This window comes from Nerophis lumbriciformis, linkage group LG16, assembly GCF_033978685.3.
Source record: "Nerophis lumbriciformis linkage group LG16, RoL_Nlum_v2.1, whole genome shotgun sequence".
Taxonomy (NCBI): Eukaryota; Metazoa; Chordata; class Actinopteri; order Syngnathiformes; family Syngnathidae; genus Nerophis; species Nerophis lumbriciformis.
In genome coordinates, this window is record NC_084563.2 from 9,547,026 (window position 1) to 9,570,075 (window position 23,050).

At 40.5% G+C, this 23,050-nt stretch overlaps 1 protein-coding gene across 1 annotated transcript in view; it reads left to right on the top strand.

Moving 5' to 3' along the window:
- gpm6aa (glycoprotein M6Aa) overlaps positions 1-22,697 on the top strand; it is an 83,075-nt gene extending 60,378 nt beyond the window's left edge. Inside the window, exons 4-7 of the mRNA XM_061976593.1 lie at positions 6,023-6,176; positions 8,742-8,818; positions 13,073-13,138; positions 22,323-22,697. Of these exons, the coding sequence (XP_061832577.1) occupies positions 6,023-6,176; positions 8,742-8,818; positions 13,073-13,138; positions 22,323-22,475 (450 nt within the window). The 3' untranslated portion in view covers positions 22,476-22,697. The remainder of the gene's footprint in view (positions 1-6,022; positions 6,177-8,741; positions 8,819-13,072; positions 13,139-22,322) is intronic.
- Positions 22,698-23,050: the final 353 nt, after the last annotated feature.

Here is a 23,050-nt window from a genome sequence, read left to right on the forward strand (position 1 = left end):
CAATGTTATCTATTGGAATTGTTTAGTACTGTTATACTGTTAAAAGTGTTTATACTATTTATGCTTTCAAGTCCAAGTTGAAGAAATCTTGTTAAATGTTGACAGCATAACTACCAAAATACAGAAGTATGTCCTTAATATTTTTGCAGTGCTATTTCTGTTGAAAAGTTAAAATGATTACATTAGAGATGTGATGTGCCACTTTTCAAGTGTCTGATGGCTTAAATTAATTTTCATTAATTTTTCATATTTTGAATTCTTTTGAAAGGCTTACAAAAAAACTACATTTGAATTGTAATTCCATGCTATTGACAGGACTATTAATTTTAATGAAGTTAGCTTACCATGTTTACAGTATGATAATTGTGATAGAAATGTGAATTTTAGGCACAGAATATTTTTTACAATTGAACAAGGCAGTAGATTATACAAGCTTGGACAGAAAGTTAATAATGACACCAATTTTTTTTTAATGGAATTGTTTAGTACTGTTTTACCATTTGTTTACTGTAAAAAGTGTTTATACTTTCAATTAACAAATTGAAGTCTTGTGAAAGGTTGACAGGATAACTGGCATTAACTGTCAAAATAATTTCAAACTATTGAAGTTAGTTTACAGAATAAACATGTCAATCAACCCATATGATTTTTGCTGTAATATTTTTGTTTTGAAAAGTCACTGTGACTGATAGAAAAGTGATGGTTTTAGCAACATTTTAACCTGTCTGAATGCTAATAATCATTTTGCTTCGGCCTGAACCCCCCACCAGGACTTTGTCCTGGACCTACCGGGGCCTGCGGCCCCTGGACCCTGGCTACTAGGTTTTTCTGATTTCAAAAGTTGGCAGGTATGAGACAGATATAAGTATGAGTCGCACCGGCCGAAAATGCATAATAAAGAAGGAAAAAAAACATATATAAGTCGCATTTTTGGGGGAAATTTGTTTGATAAAACCCAACACCAAGAATAGACATTTGAAAGGCAATTTAAAATAAATAAAGAATAGTGAACAACAGGCTGAATAAGTGTACGTTATATGAGGCATAAATAACCAACTGGTATGTTAACGTAACATATTATGGTAAGAGTCATTCAAATAACTATAACATATAGAACATGCTATACGTTTACCAAACAATCTGTCACTCCTAATCGCTAAATCCCATGAAATCTTATACGTCTAGTCTCTTACGTGAATGAGCTAAATAATATCATTTGATATTTTACGGTAATGTGTTAATCATTTCACACATAAGTCGCTCCTGAGTATAAGTCGCACCGCCGGCCAAACTATGAAAAAAACTGCGACTTATAGTCCGAAAAATACGGTATGTGCTCCAATCACTCTATCACAAAAAAATAAGAGTGGTAGAAGTGATTGGAAACTCAAGACAGCCATGATATTATGTCCTTCACAAGTGTATGTCAACTTTTGACCACGACTGTAAATATTGTATGCGAAGGTACGTAATAGGTTTACCTCAACCGCTAGCCAGTGTCATTGGTAATGGCTGTTATTTACTAGCGGAAAACAATTGTAGCAAAATTTAAAAATATATATCCTGGGACAAAACAAGTGGGGTTGCTTTTAACAATTTGTGTGGCTGCTAACAAAGGTTTGACTGAACTGTTGCTCACGCTATGCCGACTCCAAACTCTCCTGTTTGACGTGCACGTTCGATAAAACATTGTAAAGACTGTGACTTGTCCGATTGCGGTACGTTATTTACGGGTTGCATACCAATCATTCAGATTCGACCTCCTCGAAATGGCTTCTCAACCAATTTTAGACCAATATTTTGATTAGTTCCAGCTCCAATAAAACAATTTGTCCGTCTTCAATCGCTCTTGTTTGCTCAGGACAAATGAAGCCAACAGAGTTAGATCGTCAATGAGAATTGTGCTTGCTCACTGATTTTATTCTCCGGAAAACACCACCCCCTAGTGGTGGTGCGGAATATTTCACGTCATGCAGGATGGATTACGCAGAAGCATAATCTAATAGGAAAAATATATGAATTTCTGCTGAGGAAATGACTAACTATGGGTGAAGTTGGCAGTTTACAAAAATAAATACGACAACACGGGCAGGAAAAAGGTGAACGAACTAAAGCGGACAATCATGTCATGACATACTGATCGTATTAAACGTGTTGTCGCTGAGATGCTCCGTGATTGCATTGCAGCGGAAATATTAAATATATGACAATAATGAAAAGTGTCAAGGCGTATCGAGGAGCCTGCAGTAACGAGATTATCTCAGCCGTGAAATTAGTTTGCGAATCTGAAGCTCCCCGGAGAGGTAAAGTAAACGATAAGGATTTGTGGTCATTGGCAAGGCACTTTTTATTGATTTTTTTTTTTTGGGTAAATCTCCAAATTGTAGAAAACTTTGGAAGTATCCCGCATATGCCACTCACATCCACTAAAACAGTGATTCTTAAACTTTTTTCCCCCCCAAGTAGCACCTCAGGCAGTGGCTTTATTTAGCAAGTACAAAACCAGTGAAGTTGGCACATTGTGTAAATGGTACATAAAAAGAGAATACAATGATTTGCAAATCATTTTCAATTTAAAATACAATTGAATAGACTGCAAAGACAAGATATTTAATGTTCATATTGTTATTTTTTGCAAATATTAGTCGCGAAAAAGACTGAGAAAGTTGAGAAATGCTCATCAAACACATATTTGGGACATCACACAGGTGAACAGACTAATTGGGAACAGGTGGGTGCCATGATTGGGTATAAAAGCAGCTTCCATGAAATGCTCAGTCATTCACAAACAAGGATGGGGCGAGGGTCACCACTTTGTCAACAAATGCGTGTGGAAATTGTCGAACAGTTTAAGAACAACATTTCTCAACCAGCTATTGCAAGGAATTTAGGGATTTCACCATCTACGGTCCGTAATATAATCAAAAGGTTCAGGGAATCTGGAAAAATCACTGCATGTAAGCGTAATAATTATTGAATCCCTGTGACCTTGGATCTCTCAGGCGGTACTGCATCAAAAAGTGACATCAGTGTGGAAAGGATATCACCACATGGGCTCAGGAACACTTCAGAAAACCACTGTCAGTAACTACAGTTCGTCAGTGCATCTGTAAGTGCAAGTTAAAACTCTACTATGCAAAGCCAAAGCCATTTATCAACAACACCCAGAAATGCCGCCGGCTTTGCTGGGCCCGAGCTCATCTAAAATGGACTGATGCAAAGTGGAAAAGTGTTCGGTGGTCTGACGAGTTCACATTTCAAATTGTTTTTGGAAACTGTGAAAAAAAACATACGGATTGTTATGGGCGCAAAGTGTAAAAGCCAGCTTCTGTGATGGTATGGGGGTGTATTAGTGCCCAAGGCTTGGGTAACTTACACATCTGTGAAGGCACCATTAATGCTGAAAGGTACATACAGGTTTTGGAGCAACATATGTTGCCATCCAAGCAACGTTATCATGGACGCCCCTGCTTATTTCAGCAAGACAATGCCAAGCCACGTGTTACAACTGCGTGGCTTCATAGTAAAAGAGTGCGGGTACTAGACTGGCCTGCCTGTAGTCCAGACCTGTCTCCCTTTGAAAACGTGTGCTGCATTATGACGCCTAAAATACCACAACAGAGACCCCCGGACTGTTGAACAACTTAAGCTGTACATCAAGCAAGAATGGGAAATAATTCCACCTGAAAAGCTTCAAAAATGTGTCTCCTCAGTTCCCAAACATTTACTAAATGTTGTTAAAAGGAAAGGCCATGTAACACAGTGGTAAAAATGCCCCGGTGACAACTTTTTTGCAATGTGTTGCTGCCATTAAATTCTAAGTTAATGATTATTTGCAAAGAAAAATTAAGTTTCTCAGCTCGAACATGAAATATCTTGTCTTTGCAGTCTATTCAGTTGAATATAAGTTGAAAAGAATTTGCAAATCATTGTATTCTCTTTTTATTTACCATTTACACAACTCGCCAACTTTACTGGTATGGGTTTCGTATATTAGACTTAGACTTAGACTTAGACAAACTTTAATGATCCACAAGAGAAATTGTTCAACACAGTAGCTCAGTTACAATGATGGAAAGTGTAAGGATGGAAAGGACAATGCAGGTATAAATAGACTAATATAGCGATAAAAAATCTAACATATATACGAATATATACATGTGTACAGAATAGTATATATACATATATATTATATTATGTCAATAACATATGTACAATATATACCAATTACCATGTACAATATTACAGTATATGTGACAGCAGCAGCATAAAATAGAGAGTAGATCCAGCAGGAAATAGAAAATAGACATTATAAACATTATAAACAAAGAGAAGTAGCTAACATGTCAGGTGTCAGGTAATAGGCAGATGTCATCTATTGCTGTATGGCGAGCAGTGACGTGCGGTGAGGTTCATGGCTGGTGAGGCACTGACTTCATCACAGTCAGATTTACAAACATATGAACCCTAAAGAGTATCTTATTCACCATTTGATTGGCAGCAGTTAACGGGTTATGTTTAAAAGCTCATACCAGCATTCTTCCCTGCTTGGCACTCAGCATCAAGGGTTGGAATTGGGGGTTAAATCACCAAAAATTATTCCCGGGCGCGGCGCCGCTGCTGCCCACTGCTCCCCTCACCTCCCAGGGGGTGATCAAGGGGATGGGTCAAATGCAGAGGACAAATTTCATCACACCTAGTGTGTGTGTGACAATCATTGGTACTTTAACTTAACTTTAACTTTACACATACAAACTGTAGCACACAAAAAAGAACATTTAATAAAAAAAACGTTATTATGGTCTTACCTTTACTTAGAAATTAAGTCCATTCGCCGCTGTTGTGCTGGATTAATGAACCTACAACATGTCATCACTTCCGCTCTTGGCGCCTTCAAAATAAGAGCTCAAGGCATATACTGTATAACAGCGCATAACAGGAACTTAACATCACAAAGAGGAAAGCCCATACAAATAGGCTACAAAAGTTATTTAATAAGAAGCCAAAAAGTGCAAAAACAATAATGTTCATGTTGGAGGAGTTGTGAATTAGATACACCTGCAGTCTGCAGGTGTACCTAATGTTGTGGCCCTGCAGTCATTCACAACTCCTCCAACACGAACATTATTGTTTTTGCACTTTTTGGCTTCTTATGAAATAACTTTTTTAAATAGATTCAATCTTGCATGTGGAAAGTTTAAGTGTGGGCTTTAGTTGATATAACAATTCTACGGCGGGGGTGCAGGAGGCGGGGCTACTGGAGCCTCAGACAGTGCGTCTTTTGCAGCTGTTTTATGATTGCTCAGCACAAGAAATACTTTACACACATACAGTTGTTGACAAAATACACTGTACATTATACACCTCAGCTAACTAAACTATGGAAATGTATAATATAATTCATATAGCAATACGGTCTCACTGCACAGCAGGCCAGCAGTTAGCCGAGTCCGTCCATGTTGAGGCACTGAGTGACGTGCCTCAACTGGCTGCTGTTCACTGCACTGTCTCTTCGCAGTATTTGAACGGCAAATGTGAAAATTCAGCGATTTTGAATACAAATAATCTAAAACTGGTGAAGTTAAATGGAAAATAACTTTATAGTATAATCACTGCATACATATAACAATTTAATTTTTTTTTTTTCTTTTTACATTTTTTCTCTTTCCATGATGGCCTCTAGTGACTGCACGTCACTGATGGCGAGTGATTATACAGCTGGATGGAGTGTGGAATGAAGGCGTTCTTGAATCGCACAGTGCGGGAAGGAAGTTGAAGGAGCCTGTTGGAGTATGAACTCCGCTGTTCCTATATATGTACCATTTTTGGCCTCTAACATTACACACAGCTTGAACAGTAACACTGTGTTTGAATGTTTAATTAAGTGATCCGTTGGCGTGCCACTACCACAGTTTGAGAACCACTGCACGAGATGATATACTTGCTTGGCTTGCAGTTTTTGCTTGCAGTACTCAACAGTAGTATTTATTCATAAGTTAACTGTAGCGTTGTGGTCTTTCAGTTCATCATGCTGACGTACATCTTCATGCTGGCCTGGCTGGGAGTGACCGCTTTCACCTCCGTGCCCGTCTTCATCTACTTCAACATCTGGAATATTTGCCAAAACGCCACCGTGCTGGAAGGAACCACCCTCTGCCTGGACCCACGCCAGTATGGTAGGCAGCAACAATCCCCTCACCACTGAGTGACTTTATGTCAAAGGCAATATTATTGAAATCTAACAGATCTCTTTAACTCATTCAGTTCTCTGCAGTCTATTGGTTCTAATTGACCTTGCAAGTTAGGAGAATTGTACTGCATACAGTAGGGAAGGGATTCATATGGCCCCATTCCTGGGTGGATCTCGCGTGAGAGGAAGAGGGGGAGGTTAATCAGCAAACGGCTGAAAATGATGGAAGGCACCACTCTACATAGGAACTGACGCTGTGGTCAAAGTCAGAATTGCCACAAAACATATCAAGATATTTACCACTCTACTGCGCGGTTATTCAACTACATAATGAAGAGGGTCACAGTTTCAAGAGCCCGAGAGCTTGAAATGTGGATGTTTCATCAGAAAGTGCCACTGCAGGTTTAACAGTCGTGGTCAAAAGTTTACATACACTTGTAAAGAACATAACGTCATGGCTGTCTTGAGTTTCCGATCATTTCTACAATTCTTATTTTTTTGTGATAGAGTGATTGGAGCACATACTTGTTGGTCGCAAAAAACATTCATGAAGTTTGCTTCGTTTATGAATTTATTATGGGTCTACTGAAAATGTGAGCAAATGTGCTGGGTCAAAAGTATACATACAGCAATGTTAATATTTGCTTACATGTCCCTTGGCAAGCTTCATTGCAATAAGGCGCTTTTGGTAGCCATCCACAAGCTTCAGCTTGAATTTTTGACCACTGCTCTTGACAAAATTGGTGCAATTCAGCTAAATTTGTTCATTTTCTGACATTGACTTGTTTCTTCTGCATTGTCCAAACGTTTAAGTCAGGACTTTGGGAAGGCCATTCTAAAACCTTCATTCTAGCCTGATTTAGCCATTCCTTTACCGCTTTTGACCTGTGTTTGGGGTCATTGTCCTGTTGGAACACCCAACAGTGCCCAAGACCCAACCTCCTGGCTGATGATTTTAGCTTGCCCTGAAGAATTTGGAGGTAATCCTACTTTTTCATTGTCCCATTTACTCTCTGTAAAGCACCAGTTCCATTGGCAGAAAAACAGGCTCACAGCATAATACTACCACCACCATGCTCGACGGTAGGAATGGTGTTCCTGGGATTAAAGGCCTCACCTTTTCACCTCCAAACATATTGCTGGGTATTGTGGCCAAACAGTTCAATTTTTGTTTCATCTGACCACAGAACTTTTCTCCAGAAGGTCTTATCTTAGTCTATGTGATGTCAGTTGAAACCAAAATTGAGCTGTTTGGCCACAATATCCAACAATATGCAGTGGAACTTGCTAAGGGACATGCAAACAAATATTAACATTGCTGTATGTATACTTTTGACCCAGCAGATTTGGCATTTTCAGTAGACCCATAATAAATTCATTAAAAAAAAAAAACTTCATGAATGTTTTTTGTGACCAACAAGTATGTGCTTCAATCACTCTATCACAAAAAAATTAAAGTTGTAGAAATTATTGGAAACTCAGGACAGCCATGACATTATGTTCTTTACAAGTGTATGTAAACTTTTGACCACGACTGTATTCCTTTGAGACTGCGTTTACTTAATTGCAAAATAAACACATCGGCGTTCACGCTGCACTGTCAATAAAATCATTATTCTGCCCCGGCTACTCGTTTCCAGCGTGTGTAGCTGGACAGATAGTTAACAGCATGAAGAAACAGAAGCTCCAGAAGTTTTGTTGAGGATTGATGTTGCTTCTTTTGAAATATGTTCCTTCCTCAGTTTTATTGCTTTACACCTCTTTCTTCATTTAGGTTTGTAAGACTGAAAATGTAAAGATAATATACACAATACAAAAATATAACAGCCATTGTGTATTTTATATAATGCCCATTGTAGTTTAGTGTTAATACATTTACATAATACACTACAGATGTTTATGCATATAGATATTGAACAACATCCACATCAAACATTGCACACAATGAATATGACTCATCACAATGAAACCTAAGGTGGAGTGTTATCTCCCTCAACTTGTCAAATTAAGCACCAGATGCATTACATGAGTTTTGATCAGCAGAGTTACGCTTTGACAAAAACAACATGCCCAAGTTATACAAACTTTATAGCTCCACAAGGGAAATTGTTCCACACAGTTGCTCAGTTTCACAGGATGGAAAGGGTAAGGATGGAAATGATAATGCAGGTATTAAGTAGACTAAAAATGTACCATAGTAGTACCATAGTACCATATTTCAATACAAAACAAACAAAATATCTTTATACACAATATCTATTTACAAAGATCTGACCAAGTTTACGCATGGATTTCTACCATAGTAGCTGGTCGGGGACACCGTTTCCTGCTTAAAGGGTTCGACAGGAAACCATGACTTGGAGCAGAACATTCATACATCGTTGTACAGTCGCTGTTAAAAGGGGTCGCCAGTTGAACAGGCCTGCTCTAGTGTACCCCCCAATTTGTCACATTTCATGTGTCAGGTAAACCTCGGCGGATGGGGCCCTTTGCTACTGCATGTTGGACGTATGCACTAGAATAGGTACTCAAATCATGTTTTATGTTACAGGCATTGTGCCAATTGCCAAGGCAAAGACGGTGTGTGCAGGACGAGAGGACTTCTACAAGATGTGTGAATCCAACGAGGTGAGGTGGTCAGTAACTTGGGGCAGGTTTGAGGCTTGAGTCATTAATGTCTGAAATGGGGCTCCAGGCTCAAATAATTTTTGCGATGCTTGATATATTCAGGGGGGTCTTAGAATACAATATTTGGCGATTCGATTGGTAGGTCTCTGATACGACTATTAAGCTTGCGGTCGATTCGTCGGAACTTAAGTCAGTGGGAGGGAGGCAATTTGAGTACTCGTGGCCCACCGCATGCAGGGCAGGGTTGGCGCTAGGAATTTTCAAAATCAAGTCATAAAAATGGGGTCCCACAGTACATTTTTGGGGTCCCACTTTTTTGTAAGCGTTTTGAAAACAAATGATAAATGTATGCATTATCCTGTTATATCTCACATTCTATATTGTGTTTTGGAAAAAGGTTGTCATCAACGTTAATTAATTAAAAGAAAATAATAATACAAAAGAAAACACATTTTTATACATATGTAAATGTATTCAGTTTCTTCTTTCCTTCATGGATCTAAACCAGTTGTTCTTAACCTTGTTGGAGGTACCAAACCCCACCAGTTTCGTATGCGCATTCACCGAACCCTTCTTTAGTGAAAAATAAAATGTTGTTTTTTTTCAAATTCAAGACAAGGTTATATGTTTTTGGTAACACTTTAGTATGGGGAATATATTCTAAGTAACAAAGACTTAATTTAGAGTTATTTGGTTAGGGTTAGGGTTAGGGTTAGAGGGTTAGGGTTATAATAAGGCATTGATAAGTACTTAATAATGACTAGTTAAGAGCCAATATATTACTAATTTGCATGTTAATAAGCAACTAATTAATGGTGAATATGTTCCCCATACTAAAGTGTTACCATGTTTTTTTTACTGGTGCACAAAATGAACCGTGCATGAACATCACCTTGTTCAAACAACAAAACCAACACAGTGCATAAACTCACAACAAATTACACACCTGCAACTTAGTTTGACTTCTGCTGTAGCCGTATCCGTAATGCACCGATAGAGAGAAGTTTTTATTTACACGATGAGTCGGGTGTGTCTTGACCTCTTGAGCCCGACTCACCGAACCCCTAAGGTTCGATCGAACCCAGGTTAAGAACCACTGATCTAAACTTTACCACTGCCGGCATTTTTTTCTATATTTGTATTTAAGAAGTTGTAGGTGTATTTATTTCAGTATAAAAGTGTAAAAAGTGTTTTGCTTTGGTCATGAAATGATGATAATGGTGTGCCAGGGCATACATGCATATGACATATTTATTTGATTATTCTCACCTGTATGTTGATCATCAGTGCTTTAAAAACCGCCACATCTACACTTTCATGGCAAATAATGCCAACAAACTTAAGTTGGTTTCAATGTCATTTAATAGAGTGGCACTCTAGCATTTCATCTCTGGCTTGGTGATGGCCATAAGCTGCGTGTTCCCCTTTAAGAATGGCGGTATGTGGGGTGAGTGAGTGGGCAAGTTAGGAGAGGGAGCGCAAGCATGTTCAGGAGTGTTAATAGCATGGTGGATGTCCGCTTGGCTTTGCGGAAAACATAAATAAAGAGTTGTAACAAATCGACGGCATCGTCATCCCGACCAAAGAGTGGAACTGTAGGGACTCAAATTGTCGGGTGTTTCTTGGTGCCTGGTGAAACTGGATCTTTGATAATCAGTGCACGCGGTCGTAAAGGTGTTCTTTTTCTTAGCCCGTGTACATGGCGTGCAAAACATCTTTCCATCTTCATAAGTGAGCCATTTGCTGAAAAGTGGCTCTTGAAGCCACTTTTCATTAAAGCTTTGCTTCTCGGGTTTATTGCCCGCCATGGCCAAAACAATAACACCCAGGGAGTCCTAATACCGGAAATGCAGTATTTGTAATCCATAAAACTTTCGGTGAATCAAAATTTAAAAAAATTGTACCGGAAAGTGCAATACTTTGTAGTCGACCAATAATTAATAATTAATAATATGACCCGGCAAATATAAACAAAACTACAGCGAAAAGTGATAATCGGTCAAAAAAATTAAAAAAAATTTGCGTCCAGGGGACGCGTGGACTTCCAGAATTTTGCGTCTTTTCTGATTTCTGTGCGTCAATAAGTCAATTTCATCCATCCATTCATTTTCTCGATAATCTTACTCATCTCACCATATGAAATATAACTTACTTCACTAATCTTTATTTATTTATTTGTATTGTTATTACTCAAATCTAGACTCCAAACATCCCAGAACAAGCTAGTCAGATTACTTCTAGACCTCCACCCCAGATCACACCTCACTCCTACCCACTTCTCCAAAGTGGGCTGGCTCAGGGTGGAGGACAGAGTAAAACAACTTGCACTGAGCCTAGTCTATAAAATCCGCTACACCTCCCTGATACCGAAGTACATGTCAAACTACTTCCTGAACGTAAATGACCACCATAACCACAACACCAGGGGGAGCTCCACTAACCACGTTAAACCCAGATTCCGATCGAACAAAGGTCTTAACTCATTCTCTTTCTATGCCACATCAATATGGAATGCAATCACAACAGGTGTAAAAGAAAGGGCATCTCTATCCTCCTTCAAAACCGCACTAAAAAAACACCTCCAGGCAACTTCAACCCTAAACTAACACCCTCCCTTTCTCATCATACCTCCCCAGATTGTAAACAATCAAATGTAGTCACTTTTTCTCAATGTCAATTTCTCTGATGATGCAATTGTTGATGACTGAAGTGTTGATACCAACCAAACTTAACCCCCCACCCCTCCTTATCCCACACCCCGGATTGTAAATAATGTAAATAATTCAATTTATATACTGTGATGATTATCTTGTGTGATGACTGTATTATGAAAATAGTATATATCTGTATCATGAATCAATTTAAGTGGACCCCGACTTAAACAAGTTGAAAAACTTATTCGGGTGTTGCCATTTAGTGGTCAATTGTACGGAATATGTACTTCACTGTGCAATCTACTAATAAAAGTTTCAATCAATCAAAAATGGAGTATATTGTGAATACATTGAGAACAGGAAGTGAACAAAAGTTTTAGCAACTGCTATGTAAAGGACAAGGGGGGGGGATTAAATAAGCTCTGCTTCTTCCTACTCCTTTTCGAACATGTTGAATAGAGAAACTGGAAATTGTGATGCATCATGTTGTATGCATGCATGTGTGATGTATCATGTTGTACGCATGCATGTGTGATGTATCATGTTGTATGCATGCATGTGTGATGTATCATGTTGTATGCATGCATGTGTGATGTATCATGTCGTATGCATGCATGTGTGATGTATCATGTTTTATGCATGCATATGTGATGTATCATGTATGTGTGATGTATCATGTCGTATGCATGCATGTGTGATGTATCATGTATGTGTGATGTATCATGTTGTATGCATGCATGTGTGATGTATCATGTTGTATGCATGCATGTGTGATGTATCATGTTGTATGTATGCATGCATGTGTGATGTATCATATGTTGAAAAGGTTCATTTAGCTTACTAAAGTGTATTTATAAATGGTTGATTTATATAGACTAGTAAGGTAAAGTTTTGTACCTGACAAGTTGTCAGGTACAAAACTTTACCTTACTAGCCTATATAAATCAACCATTTATAAATGTGATGCATCATGCTGTATGCATGCATGTGTGATATATCTTGTTTTATGCATGTGGTTGTGATGCATCATGTTGTATGCCAGCATTTGTGATGCATCATGTTGTACGCATGCATGTGTGATGTATCATGCTGTATGCATGCATGTGTGATGCATCACGTTGTATGCATGCATGCATGTGTGATGTATCATGTATGCATGCATGCATGTGTGATGTCTCATGTTGTATGCATGCATGTGTGATGTATCTTTTTTATGCATGCATGTGTGATGTATCATGTTGTATGCATGCATGTGTGATGTATCTTTTTTATGCATGCATGTGTGATGTCTCATGTTGTATGCATGCATGTGTGATGTATCACGTTGTATGCATGCATGTGTGATGCATCATGTTGTATGCATGCATGTGTGATGCATCATGTTGTATGCATGCATGTGTGATGTATAATGTTGTATGCATGCATGTGTGATGTATTGTGTTGTATGCATGCATGTGTGATGTATAATGTTGTATGCATGCATGTGTGATGTATCATGTTGTATGCATGCATGTTTGAAATAAACTCAAACTCAATTCAACTCAACAGCCTGTAAAATCCTTGAAAAAACAACTTCAGATGTGATTTGTCTTCGCTACAGCTGAACATGACGTTCCACCTGTTCATCTGCGCCCTGGCTGGAGCAGGAGCTGCCGTCATCGCTATGGTGAGTCACCACTCAAGAGCACTCATTCGAAATCTTTTCCAATCTCAGGTCATTCGGAACATTCCTGGGAGTCATTTTTAGAAGAAAAAAAAAACCCCATTCATTGCATGGATGTTGTTCATATTTGATTCTATTTTTTTCTTAACAACCAAGGAGAAAATCCCTTGTGCTTTGTTGTGGCCTCGGGCCGTGGATCGCCGTTAATCTGGGAGAAGGCATTTTGGTGCAGTGAAAAGACGCCGTTTGTCTCCCTTCCCTCTCCCCCTCCCTCTTTCGGGGGCGCCTGGCGTGTCACGACGTTGCCATAGAAACAGAGGAGGGGAAGACGAATAAAGGGGTGGCAATCACAAACACTGCTCGGTATTTTTTTTTTTTACAGAGGCAAAATGTTTGTCGGGCAGAAATTATGATTACGATGCAAATAGTATCAAAATACAGCTACTTAATTAGTTATTTGAAGATTAGACTTCCCTGAAATAATTACCAGCCTGTTATCCACACTGTTGATCATTCAGGTATCCTAAAAACAACCCAAAGTCAAAGCGAATCAAAGTTGGAGACTAGACAAGTGCTATCTAATTTGCACTGTTGCCCAACAACAACACGATCACCGAATGATACCTGCTGGAAATAGAATTTCTGCTGGAGCACACAGTCATTGCGCTTCAATATGTTCAGTCTGTGCCGCGCTGCTATGGCAACCAGCCCGAGAACGCAACCAGTGTCATGGTGCCCCCTGCTGGAGGATTCTTAAAGGTCTCCAGTCTGCATGGAAAAAACAGCTTGGCTGATGACATCACCAGCAGTAAGTCAAAGTTGTAGAAGGTGGACTCGTAAATGCTGACATTTCTCACGGATTCGGTTCATCATTCGTTCGTCAGTCTACCCCAGGGCAGCTGTGGCTATGAAAGTAGCTTACCACCACCAGGTGTGAATGATTGATGGGGATCTACATGTAAAGCGACTTTGGGTACTTAGAAAAGCGCTATATAAATCCCAGTTATTATTATTATTATTATCATCATTTTTGACAGAACCTCTATGAGGCGTGGACAATGTCCAGTATTTGTGCCTTAGGCCCCTTCTACACTAAGGTTATCCAGGGTAAATTCCACCTAACCGTATCCTTGTCCACACACACACACAATGATCGTTTAAGACCCCCTCGCCCCCTCACTCAGCCGGCACAACGCGACCTAGTACGCATGCGCGGAAGATGCGCCACGTCATAGTCACCTCCAGTGTTGCTTTGTGTGCAAGTTCTTAAATGTAACTTATCTGAACAATATCCAGTGTTGTGGTATTTCAATGAACTGGAATCCAGTGTGTTGTGGGGCCTTATTGTAGTGAATCACACCTGAGCCAGCATAAATTAATCAAATCTTTAATAAACACGTGAAAGTAAACAACGTGATAAAGAACATTTGACAACAATCAATCTAGGGATCTAGATATCTGGTCAGGACACTCCTCACTCTTTTGCCTTCACCTTCATTGTCCATTCCTTTTTGGTGACTTTATATACTCTGGACCGAGACGTTGAGTCCGCGATATACATGGCGGACAATAACTGATGCAGTCTGCTTTGCCAGTCCAAAAGCATTCGCCGTTTTCCGTAGTCTTCCCTCGACGGCCAGGTAATACAAACCCTGTTTCCATATGAGTTGGGAAATTGTGTTAGATGTAAATATAAACGGAATACAATGATTTTGCAAATCATTTTCAACCCATATTCAGTTGAATATGCTACAAAGACAACATATTTGATGTTCAAACTGATAAACTTTTTTTTTTTTTTTTCAAATAATCATTAACTTTAGAATTTGATGCCAGCAACACGTGACAAAGAAGTTGGGAAAGTTGGCAATAAATACTGATGAAGTTGAGGAATGCTCATCAAACACTTATTTGGAACATCCCACAGGTGAACAGGCTAATTGGGAACAGGTGGGTGCCATGATTGGGTATAAAAGTAGCTTCCATGAAATGCTCAGTCATTCACAAACAAGGATGGGGCGAGGGTCACCACTTTGTCAACAAATGCGTGAGCAAATTGTTGAACAGTGTAAGAAAAACCTTTCTCAACCAGCTATTGCAAGGAATATAGGGATTTCACCATCTACGGTCCGTAATATCATCAAAGGGTTCAGAGAATCTGGAGAAATCACTGCACGTAAGCAGCTAAGCCCATTGACCTTCGATCCCTCAGGCTGTACTGCATCAACAAGCGACATCAGTGTGTAAAGGATATCACCACATGGGCTCAGGAACACTTCAGAAACCCACTGTCAGTAGCTACAGTTGGTCGCTACATCTGTAAGTGCAAGTTAAAACTCTCCTATGCAAGGCGAAAACCGTTTATCAACAACACCCAGAAACGCTGTCGGCTTCGCTGGGCCTGAGCTCATCTAAGATGGACTGATACAAAGTGGAAAAGTGTTCTGTGGTCTGACGAGCCCACATTTGAAATTGTTTTTGAAAACTGTGGACGTCATGTCCTCTGGACCAAAGAGGAAAATAACTATCCGGATTGTTATAGGCGCAGAGTTGGAAAGCCAGCATGTGTGATGGTATGGGGGTGTATTAGTGCCCAAGACATGGGTAACTTACACATCTGTGAAGGCGCCATTAATGCTGAAAGGTACATACAGGTTTTGGAGCAACATATGTTGCCATCCAAGCCCCTCATTATTTCAGCAAGACAATGCCAAGCCACGTGTTACATCAAACGTGGCTTCATAGTAAAAAAGTGCAGGTACTAGACTGGCCTGCCTGTAGTCCAGACCTGTCTCCCATTGAAAATGTGTGGCGCATTATGAAGCCTAAAATACCACAACGGAGACCCCCGGACTGTTGAACAACTTAAGCTGTACATCAAGCAAGAATGGGAAAGAATTCCACCTGAGAAGCTTCAAAAATGTGTCTCCTCAGTTCCCAAAAGTTTACTGAGTGTTGTTAAAAGGAAAGGCCATGTAACACAGTGGTGAACATGCCCTTTCCCAACTACTTTGGCACGTGTTGCAGCCATGAAATTCTAATTTATTATTTGCAAACAAAAAAAAATGTATGAGTTTGAACATCAAATATCTTGTCTTTGTAGTGCATTCAATTGAATATGGGTTGAAAAGGATTTGCAAATCATTGTATTCCGTTTATATTTACATCTAACACCATTTCCCAACTCATACGGAAACGGGGTTTTTACAAAGCACACGCTACCTTTTTTTTTTTATCACATCCGCGGGAGCTCGCATTCTGGTTGTCTCTCTTTCGACAAATAGACAAAGTTTATCGGTACGTAGAATCACAGCTGACCTCGACATTCGAAAGTTCTCTTGCCGTCTGAGAAGTGTTGTATCCCAAATAGCTGCAATCGAGAGTTTTCTTCTCTTAAGGTATTCATGTGTGATTTCCACAAGCGTCTGTACATGTAGAAGAAGGAGAAACACGGGCATGTCTGGATGACTCGCCTCCATATTTCCAGTGGTCAGCTCCGAGTTACGAAACGGCTTTATTATGAAGCTGGCTGTGGCGCGTTCTTTCTGACGTCACTTCCTGTGTGGGGCGCGGTCTTTCCGGCGTCACTTCCTCTCCGAACTCAGTTTGTAAACGATCAATGAGTCCATGCAAAGCTAAGAGCTGGAGATCCAAGAAATACACGACGCACTTACCCGTGTAAAAAATTGTCCAGGGAGGGGGACCTTAAACGCTGGTTTAGTGTGGCTGAAACGGGGCTTAGGCTAAATAATTATTCTGTTAAGGGGTTATTCGGCTTAGTGTAGACATAGCCATTCCTTTAACTTGCACACACACAATATAAATTTGGTCATTCTAAGCCAGTCATTTCCAAGAGTTATCTCACCCTCTGAGAATCCTCCATTTCACTAATATTTTCCGACGTTGTAAAAATGTGTAGAGTAAATATTACATTTCAATATTCCTGACAACGAAGATTTGCGTTAGCCCGCGACAAATAGTCATTTTGATAGTAGGCTATTATAGACACATCATGTGTTGCCTTCATTATATTATTAATATTTATATAAGGCTTTACATTTTTTGCGGCTCCAGACAGATTTTTAGGGACCGCAATGTTCCTTTGGGACAGAGGACCCTATTGTATTTTGTGCGTTTTTATTATTATTATTCCGCCGCCTCTTTGAGCTGTAATTTGACCCCCTTAACATGCTTCAAAATGCACCATATTTGACACACACATATGAGGACTGCCGAAAATTGCGATCTAATCAAAAAAACAAACCCCAAAACTCAAAATTGCGCTCTAGCGCCCCCTAGGAAAAAACAGACAAAACTGCTTGTAACTTCCGGTAGGAATGTCGTAGAGACATGAAACAAAACCCTCTATGTAGGTTTGACTTAGACCTAGATTTTATACATTGACATCCTTCAGCAAAAATCTACAGGAAGTTGGAAATTCCCCCTTCAAAAAGAAATTGTAGTAAAAATAGTCACTTTTGCCTCTTTGAGCTGTAATTTGACTCCCTTAACATGCTCTAAAACTCACCAAACTGGACACACAAATCAGGACTGGCAAAAATTGCGATCTAATAAAAAAAAAAAACCAACCCCAAAACTCAAAATTGCGCTCTAGCGCCCCCTAGGAAAAAACACAGACAAAATTGCTTGTAACTTCCGGTAGGAATGTTGTAGAGACATGAAACAAAACCATCTATGTAGGTTTGACCTAGACCTAGATTTTATACATTGACATCCTTCAGCAAAAATCTACAGGAAGTTGGAAATTCCCCCTTCAAAAGAATGTTGTACTAAAAACAGTCACTTTTGCCTCTTTGAGCTGTAATTTGACCCCCTTAACATGCTTCAAAACTCGCCAAACTGGACACACACATCAGGACTGGCAAAAATTGCGATCTAATAAAAAAAAAACCCAACCCCAAAACTCAAAATTGCGCTCTAGCGCCCCCTAGGAAGAAAACACAGACACAACTGCTCCTGGGAAGAAAACTAAGACAAAACTGCCTGTAACTTCCAGTAGGAATGTCTTAGAGAAATGAAACAAAATTCTCTATGTAGGTCTCACTTAGACCTACATTCCATATATTGACAACTCCCAGCAAAAATCAACAGGAAGTTTGCAATTCCCCCTTCAAAACAAAAGTTTTGTAAAAACTGGTCACCTTTTTTCAAACATTATCTCCTCTGAGCGCCTTTGTCGTGTCGGCTTCAAACTAGCGCAGGAGAGAGATTGAACCCTTGTGATTAAAAGTTGACCAAAGAGTTTTAATTACTGCTCCGGTTTGGATTTTATGTGGCGTCAAAGTCGGTCCCGTCCATCGCTGCTTGCAGCTTTAATTTTTTTTTTGTATTTCTGGTCCAATATGGTTCTGTCAATATTTTGGTTTGCCGACTCCGGACCTAGGCCCCTGTACCTGGGCCCACTTGACGCTCACTGTATGTTGGGCTAATGTGAGTGCAATGAGGCAACACAAATTGCGGCAAAATGATTTTTTTTTTTTTTTTAATGAGATTCAGCTTCACAGTGTCTTGGCTGAATGAGCAGGTATCGGACACCTCGGTCTACCTTAGACGCATCCTCGCTCATCCATGCGGACTGGACACTGGCCGAGAGTTGGTGGGCGGAGTCGGCTCTCTTAGAATAGAATGCCTTTAATTGTCACTATACACAGGTATAATGAGAATAAAAGCAACTCCAGTATCAGTGCGACAGTCTATAAATATGCAAAACATAGGAAGGAAAGAAAAGAAAAATAGTGCAAAAGGAGGTAAGGTGCACAGTCCAGTCCTGAGAACAAATGTTCTGAATGTGTTGTTTAAAATTGAATATTATACTTTATACATATATACAGAAGCGATCAGACTGTGGGTGGAAAGTAAAAATTGCACACAGAGAGGTGCTAAACAATAAAATCAGTGCCTATGAGAGTTCACCGTGGTTATGGCTTTCGGGGAAAAAAAACTGTTCTTGAGTCGGTTTGTCTTAGACCTGATGACTCTGTAGCGCCATCCTGAGGGCAGCAGATCAAACATGTCAAAGCCTGGGTGGGAGCTGTCCTTGATTACCTCCCTGCTTGGCACTCAGCATAAGGGTTGGAATTGGGGGTTAAATCACCAAAAATTATAACCGGGCACGGCCCACCACTGCTGCCCACTGCTACCCTCACCTCCCAGGGGGTGATCAAGGGTGATAGGTCAAATGCAGAGAATGACAATCGTTGGTCCTTCAAAGGCCTACTGAAATGCGATTTTTTTATTTAAACGGGGATAGGAGGTCCATTCTATGTGTCATACTTGATCATTTCGCGATATTGCCATATTTTTGCTGAAAGGATTTAGTAGAGAACATCGACGATAAAGTTCGCAACTTTTGGTCGCTGATAAAAAAAGCCTTGCCTGTACCGGAAATAGCGGACGATATGTGCGTGACGTCACAGGTTGTGGAGCTCCTCACATCCGCACATTGTTTACAATCATGGCCACCAGCAGCGAGAGCGATTCGGACCGAGAAAGCGACGATTTCCCCATTAATTTGAGCAAGGATGAAAGATTTGTGGATGAGGAAAGTGAGAGTGAAGGACTAGAGGGCAGTGGGAGCGATTCAGATAGGGAAGATGCTGTGAGAGGCGGGTGGGACCTGATATTCAGCTGGGAATGACTAAAACAGTAAATAAACACAAGTTAGCCACAACACAACCAGGCTTATATTTAATATGCCACAAATTAATCCCGCATAACAAACACCTCCCCCCTCCCGTCCATATAACCCGCCAATACAACTCAAACAACTGCACAACACACTCAATCCCACAGCCCAAAGTACCGTTCACCTCCCCAAAGTTCATACAGCACATATATTTCCCCAAAGTCCCCAAAGTTACGTACGTGACATACACATAGCGGCACGCACGTACGGACAAGCGATCAAATGTTTGGAAGCCGCAGCTGCATGCGTACTCACGGTACTGTGTCTGCATATCCAACTCAAAGTCCTCCCGGTAAGAGTCTCTGTTGTCCCAGTTCTCCACAGGCCAATGGTAAAGCTTGACTGTCATCTTTCGGGAATGTAAACAATGAAACACCGGCTGTGTTTGTGTTGCTGCGGCCGCCCGCAATACACCGCTTCCCACCTGCAGCTTTCTTCTTTGCTGTCTCCATTGTTCATTGAACAAATTGCAAAAGATTCACCAACACAGATGTCCAGAATACTGTGGAATTTTGCGATGCAAACAGACGACTTAATAGCTGGCCACCATGCTGTCCCAAAATGTCCTCTACAATCCGTGACGTCACGCGCAGGCGTCATCATACCGAGACGTTTTCAGCAGGATATTTCGCGCAAAAATTTAAAATTGCACTTTAGTAAGCTAACCCGGCCGTATTGGCATGTGTTGCAATGTTAAGATTTCATCATTGATATATAAACTATCAGACTGCGTGGTCGGTAGTAGTGGGTTTCAGTAGGCCTTTAACTTTAACTTAATAATGTTGGTAGCTCTGCTGAGGCAGCGGGAGGTGTAAATGTATGTCAGGGGCGGTGCAGCTGTGGTTGCTTTGTTGGGTCTGCTCCTGTCTCTGGCCATGCCCACCCCGCCCCACCCCAGCAGACGATGGCGTGAAACACCGCAGAGGCCACCACAGTGTATACCGTATTTTCCGCACTATAAGCCGCACCTAAAAACCACAAATTTTCTCAAAAGCTGACAGTGCGGCTTATAACCCGGTGCGCCTTATATATGGATTAATATTAATATTAATTTTAATAAAGTTTAGGTCTCGCAACTACGGTAAACAGCCGCCATCTTTTTTCCCCGTAGAAGAGGAAGCGCTTCTTCTTCTACGGTAAGCAACCGCCAAGGTAAGCACCCGCCCCCATAGAAGAGGAAGCGCTTCTTCTTCTACTGTAAGCAACCACCCGCCCCCGTAGAAGAAGAAGCGCGCGGATATTACGTTTCATTTCATTTGTGTGTTTACATCAGTAAAGACCACAAAATGGCTCCTATTAAGAGACACGCGTACAACGCAGAATTCAAACTCAAAGCAATAAGTCACGCAGTAGAACACGGAAATAGAGCAGCAGCAAGAGAATTGAACATAAATGAATCAATGGTGCGTAGGTAGAGGAAGCAACAAGATGACCTGCGCCACTAAGACAGGGAGACAGCGCCGGACGACATACGCCAACATCTGCCAGTGGATTGTAAATGCCTGAGCGGATATATCGGTCTCAACTGTGGTCCGAGCTTTCCGGAAGGCAGGATTCATGGAACTGCTGGACAACAACAGCGACACTGACTCTGATGACTTCGACGAGACGGAGCCGGCCATTTTGGATGCCGTATTCGCCCAACTTTTTAATTCAGACACCGAAGAAGAATTCGAGGGATTTATGGATCAGGAATAACTTCAGAAAGTGAGCTTTAAATGTTTATTTTGTGTGTTGTGTGACATTAACATTCGAGCAACGTTGAGTTGTTATTGTTGCTATTGCTCTGCACTATTTTGAGTGTTACTATTTTTGTGATTGCACATTTGCACATTACATTTTGGGGGTGAACAGAGTTGTTAAAACGCTGGTTTGTAATATATTATTAAAGTTTGACTGACCTATCTGACTGTTTTTTTGACATTCCCTTTAGCGCAGCATAGGTGCGGCTTATAACCCGGGGCGGCTTATAGGTGAACAAAGTTTTGAAATATGCCATTCATTGAAGGTGCGGCTAATAACCCGGGGCGGCTTATAGTGCGGAAAATACGGTATGTTTTTTTTGTCTTTGTTTTACTTTTGTAGCTGTATGTAGAAATGGCTGGTTGCATCAGCTCTGCTCTTTTTAATGCCCTTTGTGTTCTTTGATGTTTCCCTTTTACACACATGCTTATGTATGCTATGGCTATGAGGTTTTTTTTTTGACCTCAGTCTGGACCCTCTCTCCAGGGCCCAGGCTTGGACCAGCATTTACCTGTTTCTCACCTTTTTTTGTAAGGGGCGCCGGAAATTGGCAGACCCGTCAGCGATCCTGTTCTGTCCCCCAGTAATGTTTGATCCTGTTCTGTCTCCCTGTAATGTTTGTCTGATCTTAAATGGGATTGTGCTGAAAATCTTCATTTTCCCTTCGGGGATTAATAAAGTATTTCTGATTCTGAGATTTTTTGTATTTCCCCCCCCCCCCCCCCCCCCCTATCCTAGATCCACTACCTGATGGTGCTGTCAGCCAACTGGGCTTACGTGAAGGACGCGTGCAGGATGCAGAAGTACGAGGACATCAAGTCCAAGGAGGAGCAGGAGCTTCATGACATACACTCCACTCGCTCCAAGGAACGACTCAACGCTTACACATAAAACCAAGCGAAACACTCCCTCTCGATTCGGTCTTTCTCTACAAGGGGGGGAGAATTGTGCTATGTATGTGTGTGTGTGTGTGTGTGTGTGTGTGTGTGTGAGTGTGTGTGTTTGGAGGGGGGGGCGCCTCGGCCATAAACAACATTTCTGATGACATACAAAAGCCCCTTTACCTCTCTTATGGATGCTGTTTGTTACCATCATGGCAGTTATTGAAACATAACAAACGAGTGCCCCCGGGTACTGTAGTTTTTAGTGTAGTTTGTAGAATGACAAGTAGCGGTGGTAGTTTTCATATTTTTTACATTGAATGCTTTGCTTATGAAACGTTTTGCTCTTTAACATAATTTATTTTCGGTCGATTTACGAGGGGCTTTAAAAGGGGTTCTCAAGCACATTGTTCCATCTCATGATGTGTGATATCGATGTACAGTACTTGTATGTGAATGACTGGTTTATTCGAAAAAATCAAAAAGTACTAAAAAAAAGGGGATTAAAACCACTAATCACAACACGGTATTTGAATCGACTTTATATTTTAAAGATGAATAGAAACAATATTAAATCATTTGATA